The 13,393-nt window shown below is 34.4% G+C and overlaps 1 protein-coding gene across 4 annotated transcripts in view; it reads left to right on the top strand.

The window, feature by feature from the left end:
- Window positions 1-13,393, top strand: part of DGKB (diacylglycerol kinase beta) — a 693,878-nt gene that overhangs the window by 144,073 nt on the left and 536,412 nt on the right. For 3 of the 4 annotated variants that reach the window (XM_044246130.1, XM_044246131.1, XM_044246132.1), the window contains exons 3-4: window positions 1,747-1,823; window positions 6,075-6,095. In XM_044246130.1, coding sequence (XP_044102065.1) covers window positions 1,747-1,823; window positions 6,075-6,095 — 98 coding nt within the window. The remainder of the gene's footprint in view (window positions 1-1,746; window positions 1,824-6,074; window positions 6,096-13,393) is intronic. The other variant, XM_044246133.1, reaches the window with a different exon arrangement.

Here is a 13,393-nt window from a genome sequence, read left to right as displayed (position 1 = left end):
AATGTTCGTAGCAGCATTCTTCATAATAACCAAAATATAGAAACAAATGTACATGAGCTGACGAGTGGATAAACAAAATGTAATATATCCATAAAAGGGAATAGTTTTTGCCTAAAAAGGGAATGAAATACTAATACATGCTATAACATCTATGGGCCTTGAAGTGACAGAAGCCAAACAAAGACAACCAATTATATGATAGGTTTCAGTTGTATGGAATCCCCAGAATATGGGCATTCTTTCTGGGGTGATGGAAATATTCTGGAATTATGTAGTGGTGATGTTTGGACAACAATGTGCATATACTTAAAAAAAAAAACCTCACTGAATTATAGACTTTAAAATAGTTAAAGTAATATATCTGTGTTATGTGAATTTTAATGCAACATAAAATTGTATACTCCAAATGGAAGTATAATTTATAAATTAGAGGCAAGATGCGCTGCACAGGCATTTAAGAGTTAATTTTCTAACAGGATAACTCAAAAACTGCTTTGTAAATTAATATTTTTGGAGCTGGGAAATATTTTATGGTGGCACAAATATCACTGAATCTTGGGGAAAGGCAGAGAGAATTACATTCATATGCTGGGAAATAATATCCATGCCCCATTGCCTAATGGAAAACTAAGAATCTTCTGCTTATTTCCCAGTTTCAGTCTTGTTTTATTACTGTTATTCAAACTTGATTGAAGATTTAGATGACTTATCAGTATTAATTAGTTATTTTTCCCTAACTTAAATATGTTGTAAGTCTAAAATTGCTTAATCAAATTATATTTTGATAACTATGAGAGCATTTATTTTAGTAGATTGAATGCATGTGTTTTTATTCTGTTTATGCATATTTTTCTAAAAATATTTATGTTCTTTCTTGACATTACTTCCCATATTAAGTAAGGAATCTTTTGTCACAATTGAGATGATAAATGTCTTAAGAATATTTCAAAATACGTCAAAATTGAAAAAGCAATTTAAAAATCTTTGGGTAACATATATAAACTTTTTTTTGTTTTTAATTTGGAGATGTAAGGGGCTTTATTAAGCACTTCATGAATTGGGAAGCATCCCGTCTAGCAAGCAGAGATGTTTCCTAAACTTTGTTTCTGTTTTTTTTCCCCTAAATTTTGTTTCTTAATTAAATTAAAACAAGCTCTAGTTTTTTCTTTGTTTATATTTAGAAAATTCTCTCTAAAAATGTTTGAAAAATACTAAAATCTATACCTTGCCTCTGACTGGGTTCACCATTGAGGCTTAGTTATATATTTTATTGTTCTAATTTGTCCAACAGGGTTATTATTAGTTAATGGAGTAAAATATAAAAAATGCACTGCATTTGTTATAAAGTTCAACAAGGAATGCCTGTATTTTCTTTTTAAATAAAGCTTATTTCACTCATTTAGATTTTATGTTATCAAAACAAAGGGAGAAGATAACTCCCTATTTCTATATTTGCTCTTAAATCATATAATACATAGGTTAACGGTCTTGCCAAATGCTATTGCCTAATGCATAAGCAATACACTTGGACAAAACATACACTTATCTGTTCCTTTCTTTTTGTGTGTATGATTAATTTTTTTCAATGAAATAGCCTTTCAAAAATGGTAAAGGACATTTTACATGTGCATTTTAAAATTTAATATCTGTTGGTGATTATATTTTAATGGGTCTTTGTTTCTGAACTGGGTTATGTAACCACAGTAGGCATATATAAACAATTTTTGTGTTCTCTTTTCTTTATAGATTCTACAAAGAAATTAAAGGATGTTCTGGAAGAATTCCATGGTAACGGTGTGCTTGCAAAGTATAATCCTGAAGGGGTAAACTTTTTTTTTTCTTTATATCAGTGTCATATATACGCTTGGAAGAGGGATTTCTTAATGAAGAGTCCTTGGATATAAATGTACCATATAGCATACCATAAATAAAATGAAATTCATAATGAAATGCTATTCTGGAAAACACATAAAATAGTATAGTATCTTTTTCATTCAAAAACCGTTTGCTAATGGAAATAATATTTCTCTATTGTGCGCTTTAAAGAGTATAGGTTATCTATAATATAGACCTCTGTTATTTTCCTAGATGTTAAATATATTCTAATTCTGAGATTGTTTGGTCAGGTATGGTCAGGGAACAGAACTGATTAAAGGAAAGTCCAAATGTACCTGCTGCCTGTTCTGTGTCCAATAAATTTTAACCCCAAGTGAACACTGGTTGGGGGCAGGAGGGTTACTCCTTTCAGAGAATTATTCCCTTGACTACAGAAAAATTCTGTAATGGGTATAACTGGTCTGTAATTTTAAACAGCCAGCTTGGATAAAAAGTGAGGAACTTCGTTCCTGTAGCTTTTTTTTTTTTTTTTTAAAGATTTTATTTATTTATTTGACAGAGAAAGATCACAAGCAGGCAGAGAGGCAGGCAGAGAGAGAGGAGGAAGCAGGCTCCCCGCTGAGCAGAGAGCCCGATGCGGGACTCGGGGCTCAATCCCAGGACCCTGGGATCATGACCTGAGCTGAAGGCAGCGGCTTAACCCACTGAGCCACCCAGGCGCCCCTCCTGTAGCTTGTTTTAATCTACTACTGGTAAACCAGAAAGTCCCTGAAAATTCCTTCCTTATTAAAGCTTCCTATCCTGTTAATGGCTTTTGAACACGTGGCCTGAATGAATGTCCATCCTTTTCCTAATTATTTGTTAAATAACCTTCCATTTAATGTTAGCTGGGAGATGTTATGTTTTAAATGTTTGAGTTCTGCAGTTTCCCCAAGTGATAGTCCTGTTGTCTGGGAGTTAAAACAAATTACCCTTAGCAAAAGAAACATTCCCTTGGATGTATTATCTAGCCAGCCAGATAGATTTGTTTGCTGATTAAAATGTGATTTGTTTTTTGTTATTATTGTCATTATGGTTTTGCTTTGTAAGAACAGAGTTATTGGTTATCCTTCAGTATTGTGTTTCTTTACATTTTAGTCAAAACCAAATCTCCAGTTCTAACCTTAAAGCATCATATTGCTTTATAATTTCCTTCAAATATTTCTGATAGCTACTTTTCATGCAATATTTTCTTATTCTGTCTATATTCTCTTATATTACCATACCTTGTAAGTCTTTAACCTAAGATTTATTTTCTTTTTCAAGTAATGTTAATGTTTAATCCCTACAAATGATGGGGAAAAAAGGGCAATTTAAAGGCATTCCCATTTTCCTATATCAGGAATAAAAGATATCCAGTCTACATTTCCCTCAGATTTTATTTTCCTAGATACCACAGTGTGAGAGAAAAAAAATTATACCAGATAAATTTGTAGAATCGAAAATCTCAAAGACTGGGAAATTAGAGTGGGAAAGCTAAAGATGACAACTCTATGGAATTGATAAAAGACCCCAAAATGTCATTAATATTTACATTCCCAAACATACTTAGAAACTTGCATGTTTTCTAATCTATCTACAGAGATAAAACCAGTTTTGTTTTGTTTTCCTCTCTAAAGATAGCTGCTGGCTATAAATTCAGTTGGAATGTGATCTTGTTTGTAAAGTAGCCTTTTTGCTTCAATGATTTCTTATTTAAAAGACTCTCAAGACTTGGTCTTACTGATATTATATCTTTCATGAGGATTATCAGTCACTGTATACTGGATTTATTGAGGTAATTACTAGATTCACTCTTAGACATACATATGATGTCAGCCTTTTCGATAATGTAATAATTCTCCATAAATACACAGATCTGCTCTTGAAATGCATTATTAAAATATTGAACCATTGAAAAACAGAAGTAAAGTTAGATCTTATTATGACCCCAGAGTAATTCTTATTTAAGAGTGAAACTACTCTCTAATTGAACACTGAGAGGTCTTTTATATATATATATATATATATATTTTTTTTTTTTTTTAAAGATTTTATTTATTTATTAGACACAGAGATAGAGATCACAAATAGGCAGAGGCAGGCAGAGAGAGGGGGAAGCAGGCCCCCTGCTAAGCAGAGAGCCCGATGTGGGGCTCTATTCCAAGACCTGATCATGACCTGAGCCGAAGGCAGAGGCTTAACCCACTGAGTCACCCAGGCGCCCCTGGTCTTTTATATTTAGGGGGGGGAACCCCCAAAATAATAAAATCTTATACTCTCAAATACTAGTATATGTTTTATAAAAGCCAGTAGAAGTAATTAGGAATATTCAGTGTTGAGGAAGAAATCTTTAATGCCTTGAGGTTCTCTTCAGTACATGACTACCCAGTTTATAAAAGGTTACTCTAACAGTATGACAGAATTCATACTGTCCATTCACATGGAAATTATCACTCTCTGTTGGCTGATCAGGTTAATCTTCAAGTTGTTGGCAGAGATGACTATTTAACTGATGGCCTTTTATGCAAGAAAACTGAGAAAAGTGTTTAACCTACATTACTTTTAGACTAAATAATCCTTTGTTTTCTGAAACAAATATTGCATATATCATCCATATAAAATGTACTTAAAAGAAAGAACAAGCTAAATATCTTTTATCTGCTTCTCCTCTTACAAAGTAAAGTTGCTTAAGTGGTAGATGCATTGTATTTCTTACTATTTACTTGGGTTACTGAGTTCTAAAAGGTCTCTGTATTAAAACTTAATACAATGAATATGTGACCTGCTTAAGTCAATTTTAAAGGAGAAGAAGTATTAAGTGCAAATTACATGGATGAAATATTTATTTTGAATTTATGTCTTCTAAAGATCATTTAAAAATCTTTGGAAAAAAAAAAACAACCCAGAATCAAAAAAATATAAATCTAAACAATGGCTTTAATGATTCCCTAAGAATAAAATCTTTAAGAAGGTTGAGATTCCCAAACAGATAAGATTATAAAGTTTTTAAATGAAAAAAGTCATTGTAGGAAAAGTAAAATAACTTCCCTAAGATTAACCAGCTAGTTTCATGACAAGAGATTAATTGTCTAGAATCTCAGTTTAAGAGTAATGCCCTTTCCTCTTCACTTCATTGACTGCGCCATAGAATGAAACGTGCAAGGTGGTGGGAGGTGAGAGCAAGAAGAAGAGAAAAAAATTTCACATACATTGAATGGTATTTCTTACATAACAATTATGGCATATTCCAGTGCATGTAATTATTACTAAGTCATGCCCAACAAGGTAAGAGATTCTTACTTGTCTCCAGCTAACATTATATGAATCATACAATATTAAGAGTATGATTATATTTAGTTTTTAGTAACCATCCAGTCTCAGTGAGGTGGTTCACAGTAAAAGAGAGCAAGATATCTCAGATATAAATGATTCATGAAAGCAATAAAATTTGATAATATGAGAAGAACCAAGTTGGCATTGCATTTTATATATATAAAATATATATAGTATATTATAAGTAAATATATTAATGCAATAATATTTAATATTAATAATATTAATATAGAAACATATTAATACAATATAATAACATATATATACATTCCTCCCTGGGTTTCAAATTCAATTCTAAATTATTCCATTGATGTCTAAAGCCAAGGGAAGAAATTAAGTAGTGGTATATGTATGGGAAGATATTTATCTTTAAAGGCATAGTAATGGGCCAGTCATATTACTCTCAAAGATGGAAGCTTTAGGAGTGAGAAATAAACATTAATAATCTAATATAGATTTATATATACTGTTGTGTTTTCATAATCTTCTCTGGAAGGGTTTAATCATCTTATATGTAATATTCATTCTATTTATCTTCCAATGGAACTATTTGCTTATTACACTCCCAGATTGATCTGATAAATGATTCTCAAATTTTAGCTTGAATTAGAATCACCTTTTTAAAACAGAGATTGCTGCCTTCTCTCCTGCCCTCTCTTTAGTTTCTGTGTTTCTAGAGTGAGGCTCAAAAATGTGTATTTCCATCAGCTTCCCAATTGATGATAATGATACTGTTTCAGGACCACATTCTGAGATTCATGGTTCTAGGGTATGTATTAAAAATCAATCTGTAAAATCGACCTTTTAGTTATCAGCAGAATGAGTTAATGAGTATAAGTTATTTTTCATTAACACCTGTATTCTTTCTTTCCTTGCATGCACAGAAACAAGACATTCTTAACCAAGTAAGACATTTTCTTTTCTATTAAAATCTGTCTTTTCTCTTTTTATTCTGATGTGAGCTATGAATTTCTCATCCATATCACTGACATGTTCCTCTGTACCATTAAGATTCGTGTAATATGCAAGGCTATCTATAATCCTTATAAAGTTATAACTGACTGGTATTTGTTCAAATCAGAGTCTTGAGTGGAGAAGCTAATACCTTAATGGACTCAAAGAGGGTCTAGAGGGTGGGATTTAGTTTAGTAGACTCTTGAATTTAATTTTCTAATATCATCAAAACATGATAAGACTCCAATAAAATAATTCATTTACTGAGAGTCTTTATTAATTTACAATAAGAGGTTTATAATTGCATGTAAGTACAATTGATAGGGATTTCTTTGGGGGGTGGGGATTACACATCTATAGTGCTATTAGAATCTGTAAGGGAAATAGAACTGAAAAGCCACTGAGCTTTGCCTTCCAGGAAAAAGAGTAACCCATCTCTTGCATCAGACACTCTCTCCCCATAAAGCCTATTCTGCGAAGCAAGTTTTGGGTCCATACTTCAGCTGGGTGCATAGAATTACAACGCATTTTGGAAATCTCTGAATGGATTTTTTTTATTATATTAGGAATATGACTTATCAAAATGCATGAGATACTTAAAACCATAATATTATCTCCCCAGGACAGTAGTGGATATATACTAGCTTTTTATTCATAAGTTTCCCTATGGTTTTAATGACAGCAAACTCTGTGATCTCATCCCCAACATGTTACAGTACAGTTGGTCACACCAGAAGGATCCTGATTGCCTTAGATACAGGTCCTACATATTATAGTCTCCTAGGATGAGGCCAGACTGAAATGGCAACTCATGGACTGTGATGACTTTTACTAGTCTCTTTCAGAGGATGACACTTCCCTGATCTTATCCCTGACCTCTGGGAAACCTACCAGTTCCCCCAAAGACAGACTATGTGAGCTTTATGGTTTTAGGAGGCGATGCTTCAGAGTCAATGGCTGCTTCTATAAAGCAGAGGATTTCGCTATTAAAGAACATTTATTGAACACCTTGGTCAACAAACATGCCTTTCTGCATAACCTCCATCCCTACTAGAGGCTTTCTGGAAACTGGTGTCAAAATTAGCCCTGCTTTTTCTAGGGGTCAACAGAATGAGTTTCTTCCTTTTCCTGGTTATGTCTTTGTTCCATATAGAGATATTTAATAGGCAAGAAATTTCAGTTGCAGAATAGAAGGAACAGGGAAAGCTGAGGTTAGCCATGGGAGGTGGGGTTGGGAGAAGGGCATGCATATTTATTGCTCTATGGTGTTCTTGGTCTGTGAGTGTTCCCTGAGTGTAGGATTTTCTCTTTACATTTCCTGTCAGTAGATGATCCTTGGCCCAAGGCTGAGTTACATTTCACAGTTCCCTGGGCTTCCCTTATCTTGGTACTTGGTACTCTGCTCTGTAGGTTCTGCTCATGTGTATAACCTTTAAATTTAGACAGCTGAGTTGCTTCATTCCCTTAATAAGAAACCTGGGAATTCATAACCTACATTTGGTAGTGCTGCTGCCTAATGTAATATTTTAAGTGTTTTTTAGCAGTGATATTGACACTGATATAATTATTAGCAATCATATAAACACCCTTTTATTGTAAGCTATAATTGTCCTTCCAGAACCAAATCCAACCCTTCCTATTAAAGAAAGCATCTGGAAAGTATAACAGAGAAAACGAGGTCTTAGGAGTCCAACTGAACTGAGTTCAAATCCCACATCTGCCACATATTAGCAGGTCATGCACAAGTTACTAGCCTCAGTTTGTTCAGCTATGCAGTGAAAAGAATATTGGCCTTACTGAGTTGTTAAGAGGGTTAAATTCTGAAGTGTATATAAAATAATTAGCTCTGTGCCAGATGTATAGGCATTCTATTCATGTTTAAAGGTGGTGGCTGTTGATCGCACTTGAGAGACCAACATGATTTCATGCAAAAGTTCTAGAATGTACACGAAAAGTGAAAGTGGAAATATCTGAGATATACCACCAACCAATCCTGTCACCTTTATTTTCTGAGCCTCACTTTTCTCAACTATAAAGTGAGAAAATAGAACTCTGATGTCTTTCCAACTCTAAATTGATTTCCTTCTACCATGAGGTATGAGTGGAGGACATGAGATGTGATTTGTTTCCCCTGCCAAGCCTGGCCACAATCCAGAATGCTGTTCGGATACTAGAGATATTGTGTCTGTTGTATCTGTTCCTCCTCCCACAACTTCCTAAGTGCCAGGATGGTTAGTTAGCAAGGAATGGAAGTAACATGTTACACAGTATTTCTGCTTCTCTTCTCTATGACTCCAATGCAAATTCAGTCCTTTTCCTCTTCTTATCAAACCTACAACCAGAGCACAGTTTTGAAAACAGACCACCATACTAAATAATAAAACACCCTCTATAATTCTGTGTTAATGACCTCTTATTGACTGTATTAATGATTGTTGAAATATAGTAACTTTCTTTTCAGTATGTGACATCAGTTAGAATGGAACCATGTAAAAAGTTTGAGAAAGTATTTACATAGATACTTACGAGCTTAATTAGCTGCATTTTATCATAATTGTAACACATCACTTTGAATAGCTTCTTACAGGTATCTTGTAACCCCACTAAGGATCTAGTCTTGATACACCAAAAAATATACTATCTTGTATCTATGACAACATGAAGAATTTGATTATGGGCCATCTTCAATATTGTATCCTAAATTAAAAACTGATTAATGATTAGACTGTTTCAAGGGGCTACGTGATACCTGTCACAGTTGATACATTTCTCCCCTTACCTTCTATAATAAACACACGGAAATTCATTTCCTCCTACTCTAGTCTGCCCTTACTCCTATTCTGCTCTCCTGCCCCTCCTCACTGGCTTTTTAGAAATACCTCTGAAACAGGATCATTTTTATACCTCAGGGCTTTCGTACTACCTGTTTTGTCTGTCTGAGATGGTCTTTCTCCAAATATGTGCAAAGCTATCTCCCTCATCCCCTTTAAATCTATATTCAAAGAATGGACTATCATTTCCTGATTATCAGATTTAAAACTACAAGCACCCCCCTCCCAAAATATATAAACATTTTCTTCTTTTTTTCCCCCACAACTCTTCATACTTTCAAACATCGTACATTTAGCCTACTTATTTTTCTATTTACTTGTTCCCTTTGTTAGAAGATAAGCCTCTGGTGGGAAAATTTTTGCATGGTCCAGTAGCATCTTTACCCCAACAGCTAGAACAGAGTCCAGTACAAAGTGGGTGTACAATGAACATTTGCTGAATATGAGAAAATCCCCATCCTGAAAACACCAGAATAAATTAATGATAGAGTGATGACATTTATTTTCATTCACTTTGAATCTACTTGGATGAATACTAGTGTTATTTTTTTAGTATTAGCGGGGATTTAAAAACAAAGGATCCAGATGGTCAGATATAATAATGAAAGGCATATAGAAATGTGTTTTGAATTTCTGCCAATTTGGCAGCAACATCTGAGCAGCTCCGTCAGTCTGAATTCTTTGCAGATTCTCTATGTTATCTCCCTAAATAGTCTGTGGCTGCTCCTTAAGGGGGGAAAAAAAAAATGAAGAAGCAGTTCTCAAAATTTTAAACATTCTGTGGTATGTATGTCTCTGAGCTTATAGCCAATTTGATATTTGAACACTCATTCACTAAAGTCCAACCCAACTTTTTTCGTTAGTGTTTCCACTGATGTGCATATAAGTGATCTCATTCTTTTCAAGGGTTTCAATGTGTTCAAAACCAATTTTAATGATGTTACATGAGAGCAGTAGAAAACAAGATACTTAAATTGAGTGACATTCTACTGAATCATGAAAGAAGGAAAATATGTAGTTAGAGGACAGTGTCCACAGAAAGGTCTGATATGTTGGACAACATGGAATTTTAAAAGATTTGAAAATCTTTTACTAACAAGAAAAGGAGATGGGATAACCAGAAAAGAAATGGAAGAATAATTCCTCTCTTAATTGGAAACACTGAAATAGCTAATTTTTGGCTTTAAAGAAGTTTGAGTTTTATAACTTTGTTAGCTGTGTGTAATGATCGAAATGTAAGGGAGGGGAATTTTGCTCTCACCAACACTGTGAAGAAGCTTGAAAGAGGTTTACATCATCAGTAAAACTTAATAGATGACATCATCGCATAGAAAACTTCATTCTTATTTTGATAATAGACTTTTATTTTTTTAAGTAAAATGGCTGTTTATAAATGTTCGCGTTTTAAAAGCGGGGTTTAGTCAATGCTGCCTGATATAAAACAATAATTGCAAAATGTCTAAAACACCAAAACTGCAGACTTGATTGAGGAAGATGTAGTGAATTTTCTGGTTTTCTGGACTAATAAAGAGGAAAACAAATTAAGATAATAAAAAATCCATTAAACCTCAAACCAGGACTTCCTTTTATTATTTTATTATTTCATTTATTTTACATGCTGTGCCCCCAGGGGCATGTTAAGTGCTTCATATTGATTTATTATTACATTTAGATGACAATCTTGAATGGTTGATCTTATATATCACTTTATATGGAAAAAACTGAGGCTTAGAGCTGTGAGAGAATAAAACTAAACTGCTTTTGGCTTACTGAGCAAGGCAGGGGTGCAGCATTTAATTTTAGAAAGTTTTCCTGCAACTGAAAAAGAAGGACCAAGGTATAACGCATTCCTTATTAACAGGGATGCTGTACATTTTTTTTTTTCTTTTTGATTGTGTATTTTTCTGGCTTTCATCATTAAATTATAGGCTCTAGTTTCAAAGAGGTTCCATTTAGGTTATGTAAGGCTCACACTTGGGATAAAGAGCACACACTTGGGATGTGGCAGATTTTTTTCTTTAAAAGAGCAGATAAATTCCTTGCCCCAAATCACTCAGGTGGATATGGAGATATTGGAATATGTTACAAAAATACTTTCTTCTCAAGTCCTTAATTTTCTTCTGTTTGTTGGTTTGTTGTTACTATTTTCTTTTCTTATCATGTTAAACTCTTGTCTTAAAATAGTTCTGTTGTAAAATATAATCATACGCTAACAGAAGATCCAGAGAAAAACTGTGAACAATTCTAGTCCTTTGTTCATATCTTGTTACCAGCTTTCTAAAACAAATTATAGTAGTAACCAAAAGGGATGAACCATGTAATGACTTGTTAAATGCATATAAAATCATTTGAGGTAATGTGGTTTTGAGACTTTCTCTTCAAAAATTGTTTGAAATTTCCAACAGATCAAGAAGCAGATGTTGTTATTCTTACCTGTAGATGGAGAAATTAAGGCACAGAGAGATTAATAAATTGCCCACCCTGACACAGTTTGAAAGTGTTGGATCTGAGAGCAGATCCAGGTAGTCCGACTTCAAAACCATGTTCCTGTCATCTGTTGTGTTGGCAAACACAATGCTGACCACGGAAGGTTTCAGGCGAAGAAGCAAGAGGGAATATAAATAACCATGCTTCTAACCACAGTGTCTAGGAATATGTTTGTTACAGAAAGTTACCATATTTTTGTAGTAAAATTAACTCCTGGTGTCCCATGAGGCTTCACGCATTTGCGGACTGTCTACCAAAGTTGGTCACTAATTCAGCTTAGCGTGGATTACTTCTCTCGAGACAGGCATTGCCTAAGGAATCTTCTTAGTAAGAGTAGGTGTCTCCGCTCAAGAAAATGCCTTTGGATACAGTGGTCTCACTGTTGGCCTTACCTGAGTCTTTTGAAATATCAGTTTCATTCCTGGTAGCAAATTGGTTTTCAGAAGTACTTCTGCTACCTGAGGCTATTCTTATGTTTTTATATTATTCATGGTTTTTAGTTATGTGGCTCACTCCACTAGTAGAATTTATAATGTTTTGTGGTGGTGGTTATTTCTTATATATGGAAGAAAATGAAGCCTTTTTAACTGACACTGGTGTAAATGTCCAAAGTGCCTTTCGTGAATAAACAAAGCAAGATTAAATGAGCTAAAAATGTCAGAATAAGGGGTAGACAAGAGTTTTGCAACCATTAATAAACAAAGTGAAGTTTTTTGTTTTGTTTGTTTTTGGTTGTTGGTTTTATTTTGGTTTTGGTTTGTTTTTTTTTATTGGCTTAAGATTCTATTAGGTTCAGAAGCATACAGAGTACATATTCTTTTTTTTTTTTTTTAAGATTTCTATTTATTTATTTGACACAGAGAGAGAGAGAGAGAGAGAGCACAAGCAGGGGGAATGGCAGAGGGAGGACTTGACCCCAGGACCCTGGGATCATGGCCTGAGCCAAAGGCAGATGCTAAACGACTGAGCCACCCAAACGCCCCATAGTCTATATTCTTAATTGGCCCATGATCTAATCTACAAAAATGTACTTTCTCTAGTGATATCCCTGTATGTCACATTCCATTTTAGGTTTATTCAAAACAGTGTTATAATAAAATTGGTCATTCTGTACCATCTTACCCCAATATAATTGCATGGAACAAATAAATACTTTTTTTTATCCAAAATAGCAGTTTAAGGAATTAATTTTATTCTCATCTGCCAGAAGTTTGATCAAAATTAAGAATGTCATTCTGCCAAATTTAATTTTTGCTCTGTTTTTAGTTTCATCTAAGTTACACTGAACCGGGTAGGGGAAAAAAAAAAAAATGCCCTTCAAGGGCTTCCTATGAGGCCCTTTGACCTTGCACTTTTTTGATCTGGACAGATGTGGCTTTATTCCAGCTTCTTCTCTGTAGGTCTCCTTGTCCTTTCAAATGGCCTACTGGATGGGACCCAACACAATGCCGCTGGCCTCTTCCATATGGTCTACATTGATTTCCCAGGAAGCCTTTATGTGTCACTGTCCCTACGGTCATGAGGGTGTTGGCCAAGCCCAGTACAGTACAGTACCATTTACTTGCCTTTGTCCCAAAGCATCTATACCCTCGTCCTCAGTTTTCCTGGCAAGAGTCAGATCCTGGTCCACTGTCTTCTGCTCAGAGAAGGCAAGCTCTCCAGGTGGCTCCTGTGAAATCCTCTCCTTAACTGGAGGATAGAAGTGGTTCCCATCACTGTTTCCCTGAGTGGACATGGGGCCTCTCAATGTAGTGATGGCTCTCTCCAAATAAATGTCTGGTTTTTTGCTTGTTTGTTTTTGTATACCTGCAGCGAGTATGCGTGGGCAACGATCTTGAAATAGGATTTTTTGAAAGTTTGCATGGGAAGTTTTAGAATTTCACTTTGGAATTTCATATCAGTTGATGTTGGTGTTACGGTAAAACTTTTAC

Source organism: Neovison vison, chromosome 4, assembly GCF_020171115.1.
Source record: "Neovison vison isolate M4711 chromosome 4, ASM_NN_V1, whole genome shotgun sequence".
NCBI classification, from domain to species: Eukaryota; Metazoa; Chordata; class Mammalia; order Carnivora; family Mustelidae; genus Neogale; species Neogale vison.
This window is presented reverse-complemented; position numbering and strand designations above follow the sequence as displayed.